The 19672-nt window shown below is 39.7% G+C and overlaps 1 protein-coding gene across 1 annotated transcript in view; it reads left to right on the forward strand.

Moving 5' to 3' along the window:
- C5H20orf194 (chromosome 5 C20orf194 homolog) overlaps positions 1-19672 on the forward strand; it is a 135248-nt gene that overhangs the window by 49624 nt on the left and 65952 nt on the right. Inside the window, exons 9-18 of the mRNA XM_030563095.1 lie at positions 583-638; positions 3944-4079; positions 5798-5879; positions 8608-8644; positions 9808-9895; positions 10387-10463; positions 11170-11214; positions 11746-11791; positions 14491-14602; positions 18896-18966. Of these exons, the coding sequence (XP_030418955.1) occupies positions 583-638; positions 3944-4079; positions 5798-5879; positions 8608-8644; positions 9808-9895; positions 10387-10463; positions 11170-11214; positions 11746-11791; positions 14491-14602; positions 18896-18966 (750 nt within the window). The remainder of the gene's footprint in view (positions 1-582; positions 639-3943; positions 4080-5797; positions 5880-8607; positions 8645-9807; positions 9896-10386; positions 10464-11169; positions 11215-11745; positions 11792-14490; positions 14603-18895; positions 18967-19672) is intronic.

Genomic DNA, 19672 nt, shown 5'->3' on the forward strand with positions numbered 1-19672 from the left:
AAGATATGCGACTTCTTGGGTTTTTTTTAAATGTTGTATAATGTAGTTCATTTTTAATGCCTGTCTACACTATGGGTGCTACAGTGGCCCAGTTCTGGTGCTGTAGCTGTGCCACTATAGTGCCATAGTACAGATATCAGAGGGGTAGCCGTATTAGTCTGGATCTGTAAAAGCAGCAGACATGACATTCATCTGACGAGTGGGTATTCACCCACAAAAGCTCATGCTCCAAAACGTCTGTTAGTCTATAAGGTGCTACAGGACTCTTTGCTGCTTTTATAGTACAGATAATTCCTATAGCAACAGAACGGGTGTTTTTTTCATTGCAGGTAATGTACCTTCCCAAGCAGTGATAGCTAGATTTACAGAAGCACTATTCTGTCAACCTAATTGCATTTAATTGAGGGTGAGGTCGTCATAGTTATGGTGCGCAGGGCGTGAGATTTTCAGACCCTTGAGCAAGGTAGCTATGTTGGTCTGTCAGCCAGGCCTTAGTGATAGCATTAGCATCTCTCATTTAAACCTGGCAGTCTGTGTTTCTTTTTACTGTTGGAATAGCAAAGTTGTTTTTTCTTTTTGTAGCCATTCAGAAGTTACTTCAGTCATGGAATGATTTCAAGCCATATAACAGACAACAGGTAATGTCATTTATCTTATTCCTGTGAAGATGTCATGTGTATCAATCAGTGTACTATATTTATATAATGTTACTTTATATCTGATGCATTGAGACCTATTGTTATGTCATTTGGGACCATGAATACATCTTTATATCATATCCTATTTAGGATTGATATGGAGTTATCTTTAGGAATAAAATATATTTTTAGTAATACCACTTATGTATAGCCTCTTCTGAAGGATCCCCAACTCTTTGTAAATTGTCATCCATGTGACTGTATGGTGTACAGAACAAGCATTCAGGCTTCTAATTACCCACTTTGCCTATTCTGTGTTATTTATGATATTATACTTGATTCATTACCATGCTGTCTGAGCATCGTGTGCCCAGAATGGCCAAATTAGAACGTTTGGCTTCATATTTTCATAATATTATTAAAAAAAAAAAAGTTGCTGAGTGTGACGCATTGAGTTTTGTAAATGATTAACAGGCAAAACACTTAAAAATGAGGAAATAAGTACATAAGAAAAACCCAAATCTTACACTAGCCACAAGAAAAATTTAAGGATAAAATGCTTGTTTATCCCAGCACAAAAGCATTAATTCTAACAGAATTAATTCTGTCACAGCAATCTCTCTATATAACATTTAAGGAAAATAAATATTATGGAAGTAGAAACTTATAAATGTGCAAATTAATGACACATACTGAACCTTAGTTTAAATGTAAAATCCAGATACATGGCTAATAATACTTTGTGGTTGTGACTAGTGTCCCCAAGGGGGAGCCAACTGAGGTCACTAAGTTAGGGTGAACTGCAAAGAATAAGGCAGACTATCCCCAAAGCTGGTGAATATTTCAATACTTAAATTTACCAGGCCAGCACAAAACACCCTCTATAATATCTCACTGGTTACCTAGAAGCCAATAACACAGTTCCCTTATAGTAACCCAACCTCAGGCCTCCACCCAGATACCCAAGTCAAATATGATGAAGATTACTGAAAATATTATTCATAATATAAAAAAGTTCTACCAATCCGAAAGGATTGGATACTTTACCTCCCAGGTTAATGAATATTTCAGATCTTACGCAAATATTTACAGCCAGTTCTTATTAACTTAACTAAAATTTATTAAAAAAGAAAAAAGCCAGTGTATTGGTTAAAAGATCAGTATACATACAGACATGAGTACAATTCTTGAGATTCAGATTCATAGCAGAGATGATGAGCTTTGTAGTTGCAAAGAGTTGTTTCAGAAATAGTTCATAGGTTATAGTCTAATGTTTATTTTCAGGGTGGTCCAGTCAGGACTAAGATCTCAGTCCTTATGGCTTAGGTTTCCCCTGCATAAAGCCTCAAGCAGATCTGAGATAAAAAGGATTGAGACCCAAGGGTCTTTTTATACCGTTTTCTAGCAGCCACTTGACCATGTAATCCTGGGTAAACAGTAGTTTTTTGATGTAACCTTCTGTTTCCCAAACCTTACTGGTAATTAACTACATGGATTAACATAAGATAATTTATCCATTAGGCAGTCTATCACAAACTTTAAGGGGCACATAGACAATGACATCATTGCATTCAAGATTCATCTAAATGTTAATATTCTCTTTTGATCTCTGAATCAATAGCTATAGGAACTGTCTGTTTACATAGCTAATTATTAAACAAGATACATGTAAACACACACAATTAGTATCACCTTTAATTCTCTACCAATACAGGCTTACACTTCAAAGTTCTAGCCTGTCTAGCAGGGAATGGCCCTAATTACCATTCACATACTTTCTAACATGTCTTTAATGATTGGCTTTGGGTCCTTTAGCCTGCATGTTGCTTAACCCTTTCTGGCCCTACGTCGCATTTTGTATAAGATTTCTTGCAATTATTATATAACAATGGTAGCCACAATGATTTGCATGGTCATATTTTAATTAGATAACATGTCAGTGCTCTCAGAATATTTCTTAGTCACTGCATCTCAAAGCACATTAAAATGGTAAGGATTGCTTGTCTGATAATACTGTTGGCCAGGTACAGAGATTTGAACCAGCTTGTATCAGAAAAACATTGTTTTAATGGATAAGCTCTAAGTCTGACATATAAGGGTACATTTGTGATTTCCCCAGGGCCCAGCTACTCTATCCTTGCTGGATCCTTGTGCAAATAAATATTTGTAGCCTGGAACAAACATTAGGGGAATATACAGAACAGCCTTATTAAAGGTGTTAACCAGCTCAGTAATTGGTAAATACCAAGGTAAGAATCCTAACCAAACACACAGGGTGTTAAACACTCTTTTAGTGTTTGGCTACACTCGAAACTCCAAAGCGCTGCTGCGGGAGTGCTCCCGTGGCAGCGCTTCGAAGTGCGAGTGTGGTCGCGGCGCCAGCGCTGGGAGAGAACTCTCCCAGCACTGCAGGTACTCCATCTCCCTGTGGGGAGTAGCTTGCAGCGCTGGGAGCATTGTAACTTGCTGCGCTCAGGGGTGTGTTTTTTCACACCCCTGAGCGAGAAAATTGCAGTGCTGTAAAGCGCCAGTGTAGCCAAGGCCTTAGAGATGGTTTCTTACTTACAGCAAATGAACTTAAGCATATTCTCTAGGCCAGGATCGTCTTGGTGGGATGTGCACGAGGAGATGTCACTTCATCAGCTTCCGAAATGTCCTTTCACTTTGGAAAAGTAACATTAGCTCAAAATATAAAAGCACTGTTTTAGTCTTTTATCACAAAGTACTTAATTCACTCAATTTGCAGAATACATTTTACTTAATGAAATGTAACTCCAAGTATTTGAAAAATGGAAGGGATTTTTTATTTTTTTGGTGGAGAGTTAGAGAGATTTGATTATCTTCCTAATGGAACTGTGGTTGTCACCTGTCTCTTATTCACTTATTAAACTTGTACTTACTGATCTCAGGAGAACTGGTTGTCAGCCTTCTGTTCCAAAAGCAGAGCATTTTACTGCTTGAGCTAAGGAAAGATCTGTTAGCTGTCATCTAAAGAACTACCCTTCGGTTCTTCCTTACCTGCTGCCAACCAATGGAGTTCAAGATACCGTCTCACATAGTGTCAGGACTTTCCATACCTAATCTTTTCTTTTATTAACTCGTTATCCCTTTTGTTTGGTTCTTTCTTTCTAACAGTAGAGGTTTTCCATTGATTCTTAATGTAGACTATACAACTAATTGTAATTTCATTGCTATACTCTGTTTTAATGGGGGAATTCCAATAAATAACTTTAAACTCTTAAAATATAATCAAGGCCTCAAGTATTCTACAAGTGTAGCAGTAATAAATATATTTTTCTCTTTAGCCCTAGCAGACAGCCTTTTGTGCTGTTTGGTAACCACTCAAGTAAAGAGAACCTGGACTCTGGTAACTTTAATTTTCCATCTGAGGGACATCTGATTCGAAATACAGGCCTTGGTGGAAGTACTGCTAAGCACATGGTGAGCTTTTTAATAACTTAACTTTTTTCCCCCCAGCATATGTGTTTGCTTTTGTTAAATTGTTTTTCTTTGTATTATAACATGCTTATTGGTGATCAGTCAAACATCCAACATGTGTGAAGTAGAAATATATATTCTGAAAGGTTCAGGTAAAGCAGTCAGACCTTTAATGGAAAGGGAGGAAATAGGAAATTGAAGTTGCTATGGGACAAATCTTACAGCTCCTTTTGGAAGCCAAACTTCCATTGACTTAAATGGTGTTCTACTCATGGGGTGCTCATGATTGGGCCGAATATGAAAGAAGACAAGAAGAGGACTGTGCATAGTTGAAAAGATAGGGTATAGTATCCTTGGCAGATATTCTGACTGATTCTGGGCTGCAAATAAAAATACTCTCTAAAGATGCATAATTTTTCTAACTTTTTTGTTCAGTAACTGAAATATGAGTTATGATTGAATCATAGCTCTTGGTTAATATTTCTAAAAATATACTGTTAACACTTGTAGTAATTTTTAAATAACTTGTTAACTCATTAATTGTACTCTTCATATTTACAAAACCATTGTCTCCAAACCTTATTACATTTTTAAACAACCAGACGAACCTCAAAATCTTTGTAAACCTTTCAACTGTTAGATTGTTGTTAAAATGAACTTTTAAAAAATTTACTTGTTTCCATTTTCAAGTAAAAGTTGAGTTTAAAACATGTCATGAGCTCAATGGCTCATTGCGCTACCATGCAGGGGATGCATTTTGGGAAACGGCCTCAGGGAATACAGATTCTCAGGCTGGCTGGGCTGGGTGCATCAATAAGGTAACTCGAAGTGAAGGAGGAGAGGTAGTGTGCAGGTTGCACTGTTGAGTTGTCCCTAGTAGCCAGTTGAGGAAGGTTTTGAGCTTGTCTGTAACTGCTTGCACAGTTGCTACTGCAAAAGATGTAGACTGCAGTTTATTAGGTTCAGGTAATTATGGAGCAGTGGCTTGATAATGATTTTATGACTCTACATGGGCTAGAGCAATATTTAATGAGTCACTGCCTTATGGATGAGCATGGGGTTGGCCCATTCCACTGGTTAGATAAACAAGAAAAGATGATTTAATGTTACAATATAATTAAACTTTATTCTCAGTTTCCTACCCTCTTTCATATTATTCCCACATGGATACCAGTCATACTATTTTTATTTTCACATACATGGGTGGGATTACTGTTAGGACCACCTGTTGTCTGTCAGAGCTAGGTGTGATTGCTGTCTGATATGGTGTCCGCCATATTATGTCAGTGATCCTCAGAGGGCTAAAGGAGGCAGTACATCTAACATGGCATTGCTCTGCTATGTTAGCTAGTAGGATGCATTGAAAATAGTATTAAATAACAGGTAAAGGGCAATGTGGCAGAACTGGAGGCACATTAATGAAAAGGAGTAATTTATATACAAACCTGAAAACAACACATTCTTAATTCACGTGGGGAATTCAGAATTCATTTTGTTTTCAAGGCCTCTTTGAACCATGCATATCAAGTCAAATGTTGAAATATACCTTTAAAAAGCTTAGATAACTTTTTAAATACAACTGGTCCTGGTTCATGCATGTTCAGTAGCATTTCTGTAGCTAGAAAATTAAGGCAGATTTTAATTAGCCATCTATTTATAGTTGTTTATACTGTTGTTTATTGACTAAGACTCACTTACATCTTATTAATACTGACAACTAGGTTGTACAGTGTGTATCTCCCAAGGGACCTCTGGCTTGTTCAAGGACCTATGTTTTTGGAACAACTCACATTCCTTACCTAGGTAAGTATCTCAACATTTTCTTAGCGTATTTAAGGAACATTTCCTGATTATTTGTAATTATTTAGCAGCAGGTGTATTGCTTGTAGAGAAATTGAAAGCATATCCTATTTGATTCCCGCAGCTGTAGATACTCTGTAGAGTAGTAGCCCATACAGAGAATCCTACCTGACATGATTACCATGACCATGTCTCTCCCACTTCATCTTTCACTAAAATCTGTCCGTTTTCAAGGAATTCTCCAAAAGTAGGTTTTTGGAAATAAGGGAAAAATAGAGCTTAAACTCTATTTAGTTTGAAAGGTAGTTTTGAAAATACCTTGGGAAAAGTCACACAAAGTAGGGGAGAGGAAATCTTTCAAAGGCTGGGGATGCATGGTGAGAGTGGAATTGAGTGAGCCTGGTGTTAAGTATTCTGCTTTTAAGGTAAAATCTACCCCATTCAAGTCAGTGAGGGGGGCCTTGTGTCTTAGCTGCTTCAGTTCAAAGTCACATATTTAATTTGGTTAATGTTGAGTGTGAGTTTAAATCCACTAAAGAAAAAAAAATAAGAAGTTCAAGCTCAAATGTGCTATATGATTGTCACCACTATAATGTCAAACATTACCTGCGATACCTGAGGTACAAGTTACTGCCTGGTTTAAGTATCAGAACATAACTGCAGTATCTCAGCTATCTCCATTTGGTAACTATTGACATGTGACTTTTAATGATTGCTTCATTAAATTGTACCATATTGGAATATTATGTACTTATATTTTTAAGTTACAGATGTATATGATATTCATTGTCTTATTATCTTGATCCCCATAGTGTTTTAAAAATATATACAAATAGGGCCTGATGATGGCCTTTGAAGTTTGCATAACTCCCATTGATTTCAAGGAGGAAGAGTCAAGTTTCCCAATGTTAAAATTTTCAACGTTTGTATGAAATCCAGATATTTTCGCAGTAGGGGTCAGATGAACTTTTAAATATCTTCCAGCACCTGGAGCATGGTTTATAAAATACAACAGTAAATGTAAAAAATAATGCTTTGGGGAGTACATGCAATGTATTATTAAGATTTGAGTGTAGTCATCTTAGATAATCTGTTCCAGGCTATTAGCAAATATTAAAAAAAAAGTTGCATATCTAGTAAATTTCAAAATACTATGAGACATGCTTGCTTTAGTTACTATAGGAAGTTTGTAAAGAACATCATGTTGGCTGCATTAGTGTTTTACAAGTTACAGGAAAGTGTTAAACTTGTCTGTTACATAAGTTTGTATCAGAGGGGTAGCCGTGTTAGTCTGGATCTGTAAAAACAGTAAAGTCCTGTGGCACCTTATAGACTAACAGATGTACTGGAGCATGGGCTTCCATGGGTGAAAACCGCTTCGTAGTCACTAGAGCCCTGCAAATCCATGGGTATCCGCTTTATATCCGTGGACCATTTCTGTGGATACCACTGCTGATGCAGATACAAATTTTGTATCCACACAGGGCTTTGATAATAAGAGTGGGTGGGTGGGCAGCTGTGAGGAACCATGACACAGATCCTCCTCCTGCCCTGGTTGGCAGGGGGAGGGGGAGGGAAAGGGGCTAGGGGCTTCTCTGGCCCTATGTCAAGGGCAGGTGCAGGGTCCACCGTGGCTCCCCATAGTTGTCTGCCCAGCTCTTACCCGGAACCGATCAAGGAGAGCTGCACGGGCAGCTGTCGGGAGCCTGGGTCCCTCCACCTGCCCTGGGCAGGGGGCTGCTTGGGCCCTCCTCCCAGGCAGGTAGAGAGTCCACTACAGCTCCCCACAGCTGCCAGCACATCTCTTCCCGACCGGGGTCGGAGGGTGAGGGCTGTGCCTCAGAGCCTCAGTCTGCCCCCAGTGTAGAGCCCTGCAAATCTGCGGATATCTGCAGATAATTTTTGCAGATTGTGGATCGGATGTGAATACATATTTGTGTATCCGCGCGGGGCTCTAGTAGTCAGTATTCAAAAGGATTAGGCTCTGCTGCGCTGAAGACCATGTGAGCTCTGCTTTTTAGTTTAATGGAAGCCATACTGAACATGTAATCCCCAATCCTGAAAACATTGAAGCATGTGAATAGTCCCATTGAAGTTAATAGGACTACCCATATATGAAAAGTCAAGCATGTATGTGTGCCGGATTGCCCCCTCCTCACTAAGGTTTTAAAACCTGGATGCCTAAAATTAAACTTCTAAATTACCATAGAGAAACTGCCACATTACTATATTTAGGGATTGGTGTAATTTTCAAAGGTACTGTTCACCTGCAGCTCTCGTTGATTTCAGTGAGACTTGTAGATCCTCAGCACATTTGCAAAATAGGCTACTTATATTGAGGTGCCTCAGTATAGTAATTTGGGAGTTTCTGGTAAATTAAAGTTTTAACTTTAGGCTCCCAATTTTGAAAAGTTTGGCTTTACCATGGTACTGCACATACTGGTACAAGTTGAAGCCAGAAATTTGCTCTGTTTTTTTGTGGGTTTTTTAAACAAAACCTACCTATCAAAGCAAGATCTCAAACAAAATTACCAGCCACAGTTTACACATCAATTTATATAAAACAGGAAGTAAAGATGACTCTGCAAGTAAAATGTAAATTAACAATTGTTTAGCTTTTTGAATTCATAATTCTGCTTTTTAAAAGTAGATACCCTTTGCATTAAATACATTGCATAACCTCATGTCATAGTATTTAAAACTAACTTGAAATAATTTTATTTTCATACAGGAAATGACAATGAGATGCATGAGAAAACTAAACAAGTGTAAGCTATCCATTTTTCCTTCCCCTCCCCGCCCTTCTCCCTCCAGTTACCACTTAATGACAGTAGGTCCCAAACCCTTATTTAGATGGGGATGGCTACTGATAATTACAGTACAGGTTTTTTTAGGGTTTTTTTTTTTTATTTTTTTAAACAGAGGTCTATGTACATGTGGGAGGGAGAGGCTTTGTTAACCAGGTACTTGAAAGATGAGAAATCTGGAAACTGATATGGAGTATAGGGACTGTTGTTTGATGTGATATCACTGCAGCACCAAAACAGTGTTTTAAATAAAATAAAATAATTTTAGGTCTTATACCTTAGTTACTTCTGTGTTACTGATACAGTTTCTCCACTGATTATGGTTGCTTGCTAGTTGTGGTTCATCTTGGAGTTTGTGCATTCAGTATCTTGTGTCACTTTCTTCTGCCAGTTCTTCCTTAGCCTTCCTTGCCTTCTGTTTCCTCTCTCAAATATGCAATTAAGTGCTTGCTTACTATGTCTCCTATTTGTATTTGGTGGAAAAAACAGATGATGTAGCTAGATCATATGGTAACAGTCTTTTCATTACTCTAGTATCTCAGGAGGATGTTAAACAGAAGCTACTAAAGTTAGATATTTTAAAATCAGCAGGCTTGGATAACTTGCTTCCAAGAGGTTTAAAAAAGCTGACAGGACCATAAATTTCATTAAAGCTTGACCTCAGAAGTTGGATGTTTGTCCTGTGGCTCTCTCTCTCTTTATGTAGAAAAGCAGCATTTGACTCAGTTTTTGATAGAGGCTCATGGATTAAGCATATTTTTTTTATTTAAATGTTTTAAGAGATCATAATAAGTTTGGGGCCTTAACATATTTTGTATTAAATTCAGATTTCATTTATTTTCTTTTTAAAAAGAAAAACTTTTATTATGTAAATAACAATCAAAAAATGGTTTTTAAATAATAACTTCTTTAACTTTAAAAATCTGACTTTCATCCCCCCAAGTGCAAATAAAATGTCATGAAAATAAATCAACTAGGCACAACATTAGAGATTTTAAGAGGTGTCTACTCTTTTTAAAGTAAGGCATTGTGTGGGTCTTATCCTGTAAAAGATTTCTGGATTGTTATGAGAAAAGACAAACTTTGGCTATAGCAATTCATGTTATGTTTGTTTGTTGTTTCAGTAAGCTGTTGTCCCAAATATATGCTGCTGTTGTGGAGGCTGTCCTTGCTGGGATTGAATGCTATGCCAAAACTTCCAGTGCAACCAAGGTAATTTAAAATGCTTGTCCTGTATCTTGTAGCAGCAATTAACTTGTTGGCATTGTCTTCAGAAAGTTACGTACATCTGGCTTTAAGGAATACCTTCTGAATAAAATCCCACCCACCATTTGTGTTTTCCTTTTTGGCTTGTATATACATTACAGTAAAGTTCATATAGTCTTTAATTTTGTCTAAACTGGGTTATTTGACATCAATTGCAAGTTACTTTTCATTGGTAAGGTGGCCTCCAGCAGGAGTCTCTGAAATGTCCATTTTAATTAGTGCTGTTTCAAAGTTTTACACATCCAAGATGTGTGTCTGACCTTGTGAAAGTTTGTTAGTAATCTGGGCACTCAGTAGTTTGGCTCAGCTATGGTATTGTACTTCTACTGCCCAGGATATGGTTTCTGTTCAACATCTGCGTGCACATCTAGTTAATGGGAATTCTGTAAGCATATATGTAATTTGTTTTGTTTTTGTTTTTGTTTGTTTATTTGCAGGCAAAAGAAATTGCAGAAGAAATTCTTATGTCTATGCTTGATTCCTTTCATCTAACACAATTTAAAACTGCTTTACGGTATATAACTTTGAATATTAGCTTTTCTGTTCATATTGTCTTAACTCAGTTGTTTTCTTTGGGGAAAAGTTGCACTTAAAACGTATTTCTTGTTTTTAAATTTGATTACTTAATTGCAGATTTAAATTGAATTGGTAGAATGATAATTTAATTTTTCTTCCTCTACAAATTCTCCTATTCACTTGGAAAGTTATTTTAGCCTTAAAACGGTGATCAGTTTCCTTGCATGTAGTTTAGCATGTAAAAACCATGAGATTCAAGCATGAGCTACATTTACAGCAGAGTGTAGGTTACAGACACTACATGCCCAGCTAGGATGTGTATAAAAAGCAGTATATGGTGAGGCACAGCTTAATAGAGTAGAGCATAGCGCCCTCCATGTATGAACCTTAGGGAATGTAGATCGCTCTCTACGTGCCCAAACAGCGCCTCCCATGTCTACACTGCTATTTTTAACAGCATAGTGTCCTGCAATTTCTCCCCTGCTGGAGTCTTTCTCCACCACAGTGAAAGACTCTAGGAACAAGGAAAGGTTGCCAGAGCCTTTCCCCAGTGCCTTCCCCCTGCTGGTGCCTTTCATCGCTGCACACGTAGCTATACATTCCGTACATGCCACTGCAAGTATAGACATGCATAGTCATTAGCAGATCTGTAGGAATAAAAAAACATTTTAACTGGTTACTTTCTTTATTTTTTTCGTGCATAGCTCCAAAATAGCTTTTCAGATTCAAGCTGTGAATAATCATGGAAGGTCAGTATTATCTTACATTTCATATGGGAACTAAGTAATTTTAATCCTAGTCAGCAACACAGTATTTTTAGCCTGAACAAAACACATTAGAGAAGACATTATGATCTTTAAGTTTCTTATAGCAAATGAAGGCAACCATTAAATGCCTTAGCATTTGTATACAGAGGCAATTTAATAGCTTGTTATCCTTCTGTGTGTGTTTATATTTTTATGGAATCTTAGTAGCCCTTTAAAAATGAAACAGCTGGGTAGAGCATCTTTATTATCTCTGTTAATATATAGGAGCAGCAGGCGCACATTGAGTTTTTTCATTTAAAAATAAATTTGTTTGAAGTAAGTTTTTTTTTTTTCTCTAACTTATGACATCTTACATTTTGCCTCATTGTCTAAAACCAAATTTTACCTGATTGACTAAAATGCCTTAGATGGATAGAACACTTCTTCAAGTAGAAATAGTTATTTTGGATGGGTATTGTAAACTCTCATTTAAATGATCTAGTCTTGAAATATTGAAATATCATTCTGTTTTAGAATTATTCCACTGGATAATGAGGATAGCCTGTACTTAGTTAAAACCGTAAGTAGAACTATTCTGTGTTGTGCAATAACTTCCAATGATGGGTATTTCTGAATGTTGTTGTAATCTCTACCACGGTGAACCATTATATATAAATTTAAACATGTCTTTATAAAAAAATCACTTAAGATCTCAAAAGATAGACTTATTTTTGTAAGATTTTTGAGTTCAGTAAACAGCGACAAATCTCTGCTGCCTTTGATAAGATGGCTTTTGGATGCAAGAAGTGGTTAGCTCCTGATGTGGTTTGGGAGTTTGGTCCAATAGACAAGGCAGGGAACTTGGGCTTAGGAGACCTGAATTTGATTCCATTGGCTGAACCAGAGTTCTTATCCTTGCTTTACTTGTGTGGCCTTGAGCAAGACACTTGACTTCTTTGTTTTTAATTTCCCCATATGTAAATAGGATGATACTTATCTCTTTGAAGAGCTTTAAGGTCTATGCATGAAACTTGTTTCATTAGTGCTAAGTATTTAAATGCTGAAAGACTCTTATAACAAGAATCAATGGCTGGAAATTAAAGCCAGACTAATGAAAATTAGAAATAAGGCACACATTTTTGACAGTGATGGTTACTGATTTTTGAACAAATGACCAAGGGAAGTGGTGGATTTTTCATTTTTAGTGTCTTCAAATCTAGAAAAACATCCCCTCTTGAAGATATACTTTAGCCAAACACAAGCTACTGGCCTCATTAGAGGTAACTGGGGTGAAATTTAATGGCCTGTGTTATACAGTGGTCATAGTATATGATCCAGTGGTCTCTTCTGGCTTTAAAATCTGCATATCAGTGTTTCCCAGAGTGAGGATTTTTTTCAGCATTGGAGGTGAAAGAAAATTGGGCATGATTCCTGCACTCTCCAGCCCCCACTACAAATGGAAGACACTGGGGAATAAGTGCAAAAAAGGGTAGACTTTTAAAATTTGAATGCAAACAAATCGGGGGGAGGGGAGGAAGGGAGGACAAGAAGGAAGGTAGAACAAACAAAGGAATAGGGTTGGAAGAAAACAAAGAAGTAGCATGGTGTGGGTTAAGGTACAAGAAAACCTAGGTCTAATACACAAATCCTTATAAATGTTGGAAACTACTTAGCATGAATCTGGCTTTTAAAAAAATGCAAATATTTTTGACGTTTAGGACCATCTTTGGGTGAGTAATTTATTTCTTCAGTCTCTGCACGTTCACTCTTGTGGGATTGCACATCCTAGTGATGAGCTAGTTAGTTGTGAGAATGTGTGTGTGATCCCACAAGCATGAATGCATAGACATAGCTGGCAAGCAACCTTTGTCTTGATGACCTAAGTGTTAAAGAACAGTAACAACCAAGATTTTCAAAAGATGAGTAGTAACACTGAAGTCCCAATTTTTTACTTAATGTGGACATGTGGCAACACTGGCAACTTAAATCTTGGGTCTGTTTTTTCTCTCTTTTCCTGCAAAACTGAGAATCCATCCATAGTGTGTACAGTTATGTATGAACTGCTTGCTCTGCACTGCTGGCTGTCTTGAGCTGCTCCCCTTCCCTCCTTGTTTCCGTGGGCAGTGGATTGGAGAGGGCCTGGAGAGCTTTCCTGGAGAAACCTGGGGAATTTGAGAGAGCAGCCATGAAGCTCTGGCTTCAGAATCTAAGTATTTACATAGCAGGAGTTCCACAATTCAGATCCTGTGAACCTTATACTCCAACCTAGTTCACAATCGTGATGCTCATCTTATTTTAAAGAATTCCCAAACAAAAACTCTGTTAGTGTACAGTTAAGGATTTAAGTACCTTTTGAAACCACACAAGCTTACAAATCACTCAAGAAACCCAAATGCTAAAAAATATTGAAATCACAAGCTAAGGTAACATAAACAGTTAAGCTTTTTATAGATACATGCATAAACTGTAGACTTATTTGTGTTTATTCTATACCTTAGGTATAGAAGTTTTAACTTAATTATTTTTCTTGGGTTTAAGTTCATTTTTATACAGTTTGATGTGAGACTGATCAAAACACTAGAAAAAAACAGCTTCCCATAGAATCAGTTTAGTATTTTATCATGTGATTAATGTGGCTGCTCTTTAATTGATGTAGTCCTCATTTATCTCTTGGTCCTAAAGTCTCTTAGCTGTCAGCTTTTATGCCTCCATTTTTCCATAGCTGCATAGAGTCCATGCATTAAGGCTTGGTGTAATATTTTATGGGATGAGACAATTCATTGTTCCTTCTTCATAGGTGTTGTATTTGATAAACAGGGTAATAAAATTAAATTTGATCTAAAGAGACGTTTTCTCTTGAGCAATAATCTGGCTAAAATGTTTCAATAAAAAAAATGCATACTCTGAACAGTCCTTGTTCATTTCCACTTTAATCTAATATAGTTTTTGTGTTAGTCCTGGTTAGTTTATAGTTGAGATTATGAATTTAGTAGTATATTTAGGAGTGAGGAGATTTCATTTTCAGAGGGAAGCTGATTCAGACACAGTTCAGTTTTGAGCTGTGAGATTTGAGAGATTATGATTTGAGGCAACGCATTCTAGTTACATTTGTTAAAATCCCTGGGTTCTCCATTTCCCTTTGTGTGTGGAAGTATATCATCTCAAGCAGCTAAAATATGAACTCTGTTTTTCTGATTCTAACAACATTTTAGATAAAAATTGAAAAATTATAAAAGACTGTCCTACCTCTCCTCCCTACCCCCTCCCTATTTGCTACAGGCGGCTATGACAATATATGACATTCCAGATTTACTAGGAGGAAGGGGATGCTTGGGATCTGTTGTCTTCTCAGAATCATTTCTGGCATCACAGATATTTATAAAGGAAAAAGGTAACTGTTTTCAAGCTCTTGCATGCACACTACTGTCTCTTAGTGTTGTTTTTTATCGATTCATAATGTAATTAAATGGAGTAGTAAAGTAACTTCTTGGATGTTATCACTGCTATTTTGAAGATTCTAGTAAGTAAGGACCTAACTAAAAATTTTAATTTGCTAGTCGTCTAAGGAATCCAATTGTTTAATTTTAAGGAAGCCGATTGCATTCATTTTTTCTCTGCAGCTAATCTAAGGGACTCATTCGTTTCTGCTATCAGCTTCATAGGATTGCTAGACAAAAGAATCTCATGCATAATTGCCTTTTCAGCTTTTCAGTCTTATTGATCTTGTATTATAAAAAACGACAAATAGAAGCACCCGTTTTACCTTCCTACCATGATGGACCTTGAGCAACAAGATCCTCCACAAGAGGACCTTGCGCAGGATCCCTTAGACCTGGGGGTATCTTCCTCGTCCTCACCCGATGAGGCAGTGGCGGGGACTACGATTTCGGGCCCTCCTCGTATGGACCTCCGTGCTCACCAGGAACTGCTCTGCAAAGTGGCATGCAGTGTGAGCCTCCAGGTAGAGGAGGTGGTGGAGATAGAGGACCCTGTGGTAGACATTCTGTCTGTGAAGGCACCGTCCAGAATTACCCTCCCCGTCATACGAACCATACAGACCAAAGCCAAGCCTTTATTCCACCTGTGGCCAAGAGGGTAGAAAGGAAGTACTTTGTCCCTTCAAAGGACTAGAGTATCTCTATACGCACCTCCAACTGTGCTCCTTTGTCATGGCTTTGGTCAATGAGACGGAGCGGCACGGTCAACAGGCCCTGGCGCCTAAATCAAAGGATGCTAGACGCCTAGACTTGTTTGGGTGCAAGGTGTATGCGGCTGAGGTGGTAAAAGGAAACCAACTGGACATCAAGCCAGCCAAGGCCGGGGCCCTCCCAAGCCATCGACAGGGCCTAAGCAGAACTTTGGTGCTCCATCCTCAAGCGCACCTTCAAGTCTCCATTCAGGATCCCTCCCAACCTTTCCAAAGTATTTTATCCCACTTCCTCCATGCATGGTGCTACATAACATCAGACCGTTGGGTCCTACGCATGGTGGGAAGGGGATACTCCCTCCGGTTTGCTTCCCCTCCCATCCTCCTTCCCCGTCCCTCTTCAGGGACTCTTCTCACAAGCACCTCCTTCTACAGGAGGTCCAATCACTCTTGGCTTTGAGAGCGATAGAGGAGGTTCCAGGAGAGTCAAGGGGCAAGGGCTTTTATTCCCATTACTACCTAATCTCTAAGGCCAAGGGTGGGCTTCGGCCCATCCTGATCTACATGGACTCAACAAAATGATGGTAAAGTTGAAGTTCTGCATGGCCTCGTTAGGGACCATTATTTCTTCCCTAGATCCTGGAGACTGGTACGCTGCCCTCGACATGAAGGACGCGTACTTCCACATAGCTGTCTACCCAGCGCACAGACGCTTCCTTGGCTTTGTGGTCAATCAACAGCACTTTCAATTTACTGTCCTTCCTTTTGGCCTATCCATGGCTCCCAGGGTGTTTACCAAATGCATGGCTGTGGTGGCTGCCTCCCTTCATTGACACTGGGTCCAAGTGTTCCCAAAACTTGATGACTGGCTTATTCAGGGTCCAGGGATCAGGTGCAGTCTTATGTTCAGCTCACCATGAACATGTTCAATCGGCTGGGCCTCTGGCTCAATGTCATGCAATCCACTCTGGTACCAACCCAGAGGACAGAATTCATAGGAGCAGTATTAGATTCAGGCCTAGCCCCGGCAATTCTGCCAGAAGCACGCTTCCAATCCCTGGTGAACATCATCCACAGCCTGCAAAGCTTCCCTACCTCGACCGTGAAAACATGTCTATGCCTGCTAGGATACATGGCCTCTTGCACATTTGTGACCAGGCACGCCAGGCTGCCACTACGTCCACTCCAAACCTGGCTATCGACAGTATACCGCCCAGGTTGGGACAGCTTGAGCATGGTGGTTACCATCGCGCCAAGGATATTAGCCTCTCTAGGCTGGTGGCTGGACATCAGATCAGTGTGCGAAAGGGGTGCCATTTCATAGCCCACAGCCCTCAGTGTCCCTAGTCACGGATGTGTTATCCCTGGGATGGGGAGCCCACCTTGGGAATCTCCGGACACAGGGTGCTGTGGTCGGCAGAATAGTTATCCCTACACATTAATGTATGGGAACTCAGAGCAGTGCGCCTGGCGTTTCAAGCATTCCGAGAGCGCATTCAGGACCGTTGTGTTGCAGTCCTCACAGACAACACTATGGCCATATTTTACATCAACAAGCAAGGGGGAGCCCAGTCATCCCCCCTCTGTCAGGAGGCCACTTATCTGTGGGAATTCTTCATAGCCCACGTGATCCATCTGGTGGCGTTGTTTCTCCCAGGGGTCCAGAACACTTTAGTGGACCACCTCAGCAGATAATTCCAGGCACGTGAGTGGTCGGTTTGCCTGATCGTCATCCACTCTATCTTCCTGAAGTGGGTTTTCCCCTGATAGACCTATTTGCCTCTCATGAGAATCGGAAATGCTAGATGTTCTACTCTCCCCAAGGGCACTCTCCAGGTTCCCTGTCGGACGCCTTGCTAATTCACTGGAAGGATCACCTGTGCTACACCTTTCCTCCATTCTCGCTAGTCTACAGGGTCCTAATCAAGCTGTGCAGGGGCAGAGCCCAGCTGATTCTGCTAGCCCTGGCATGGCCCAGACAGCCCTGGTATACCACTCTCCTAGAACTGTCGGTTGACACCCTGATTCCACTCCCCCTGTGGCCAGACCTGATCACTCAGGATCACGGTCGACTGTCATCCTGACCTGCAGTCTCTCCACCTCACAGTGTGGATGCTTCATGGCTAAATCAGTCTGAGCTGTGCTGTTCTCACTTGGTCCAGCAGATTCTTTTGGGTAGCGTATTCCTCCCTGTCTTCTATCCGTGGCTTCATGCCTCTCGACGAGAGCAACAGCTGCACTCCTTAGACGTTCGCAGGGCCCTGGCCTTCTACACTGAGCGAACAAAACCCTTCAGGAAAATATCACAGGTATTCATAGCTGTGGCAGACCGGATGAAGGGCCTTCCAGTCTCCTCCCAGCGTATCTCGTCTTGTCTTGGATCACATCATGCATCCGTGCGTGCTATGACTTGGCTGGTGTCCCATGTACGCACCTTATTGCTCACTCCACATGGGCTCAGTCTTCATCCTGTGCTTTCCTGGAGCATGTGCCCATTCAGGAGATATGTAGGGCAGTGACTTTGTCATCAGTGCATACCTTCGCCACCCACTATGCGATAGTGCAGCAGTTCAGGGGTGATGCTGCATTCGATTCGGTGACCCTTCACTCCACGACATCTCACTCTGACCCCACCGCCTAGGTAAGGCTTGGGAATCACCTAGTTGGAACTGATATGAGCAAGCACTCAAAGAAGACAAGGCGTTACTCACCTTTGTAACTGTTGTTCTTCGAAATGTGTTGTTCATAGCTATTCCAAACTCGCCCTCCTTCCCCTCTGTTGGCAAGAAGGAACAGAGGGCGCACTGGGTCAGCTGGGGCGCATATTTGGTGCCATAAAGGTGCCACTCCAGGGGGCTCCTCAGCTGACCCACCAAGTGTTGCTAGGGTAAAAATCTTCCGATGATCGTGCATTCAGCGCACGCACATCTAATTGGAATGGACGTGAGCAACACATCTCAAAGAACAACAGTTAAATCTTTTCTAACCAAGTGGATCATCTTTTTTTGCCATGTGAGGAGGCTTTTGTCTGATTCTTGTGGATTGCTAACTCTTTAAAAAAAAACCAAAAAAAAAATACCCTAATACCAATATTATGTATGCAGAAGTGTTCTGTTTAATCTTGGTAAGGACTGTTTTTTTCCAAAGCTGAACTCCATTTTTCCTTGTTTTCCCAGCTCCACAAGAGGAGAAAGGAGGAAAATGTAAAACATGTTTAGCCAAGGCAGTAGTGGGAATCAGAGGGAGAAAATAAATAGCTGAAGGGTTGAGGGACTTTGGCAAAAAGAGAGAGGCAAATAATAATCCTAGAGAGGAATGAGGACTGTTGATCAATGTGTTTCTGAGGGATGGGTGGTTGTACTGAATAGGCTGGGAACCTTGTCATGTAAGGAACACCAATCATTTTGAGACTAATAGCAACTTGAAATCCTCATTGCTGATAGTGGAGACTAATAGAAAAATAAGGTGGTTTGATAAGCTATGTAAATAGTTTAGAAGGAATAATCTGTTTTATTTTTTACATTTGCTTTCCTACAGATGGCAGTATTAATACAGAAACCAGCTACATCATTCTTACTGCAGCTATCCCAAGATATGTTTCTTGGCTGGTTAGTATAGTGCAATTTAAGTATTTCATACCCTGTACGTTTTGTAAATTCATTCCACTAGAATAAAAAATAGGTAAATATAAAAGTAGAAAGTATGTGTGAATACTCTAACTCCATTTATTGGTAAGTAACACTCCTTTTAAAGTATCTGAAAATGGCTTATGCTGAAGGTATTTGATAGAATGACTAATCTTAAATGTAAAAGTAAGTAACTGCTGTACAATTTATCCAAGCCGACAGGTCTGATTTTTGAGAAGGGAATTAATTGTTGGACATTTTATAGCATTTGGATAGCTGATGTGACTTGTCAGTGTAGAACTGCTTCTACAGAATTGGAGGTCTGAGGTCAGATCCTCAGTTTGTGTAGCACCTGTGAAGTCAGTGGAGCTATGCTGATTTACATGAGCTGAGGATCTGATCCCTGGGGAAGAGTCTACTAAAAATTATCTGAGGAAGGAGTCTCCTTTCTCCAGCCCTATTATGCCACTTCGGCCTTTAGAGGCTGCTTTAACTGGAGCAGTCCCTTGGATGTCAGTTATGCTGTGGGCTGTTTTGGCCCCCACAGCAACGCAGAATTGGAAAGGTGCAAAGGTGGCATAAAGCACAGAATCTGATCCCCCACCTTTGAATATCATTAGTCACCCAGTGCTGTCACTAAAGCTGTATAAAGGGCATTTGTTTCCCATGAATGTTGAGCAGCATTTTT

This window comes from Gopherus evgoodei, chromosome 5 (genome assembly GCF_007399415.2).
Source record: "Gopherus evgoodei ecotype Sinaloan lineage chromosome 5, rGopEvg1_v1.p, whole genome shotgun sequence".
Taxonomy (NCBI): Eukaryota; Metazoa; Chordata; order Testudines; family Testudinidae; genus Gopherus; species Gopherus evgoodei.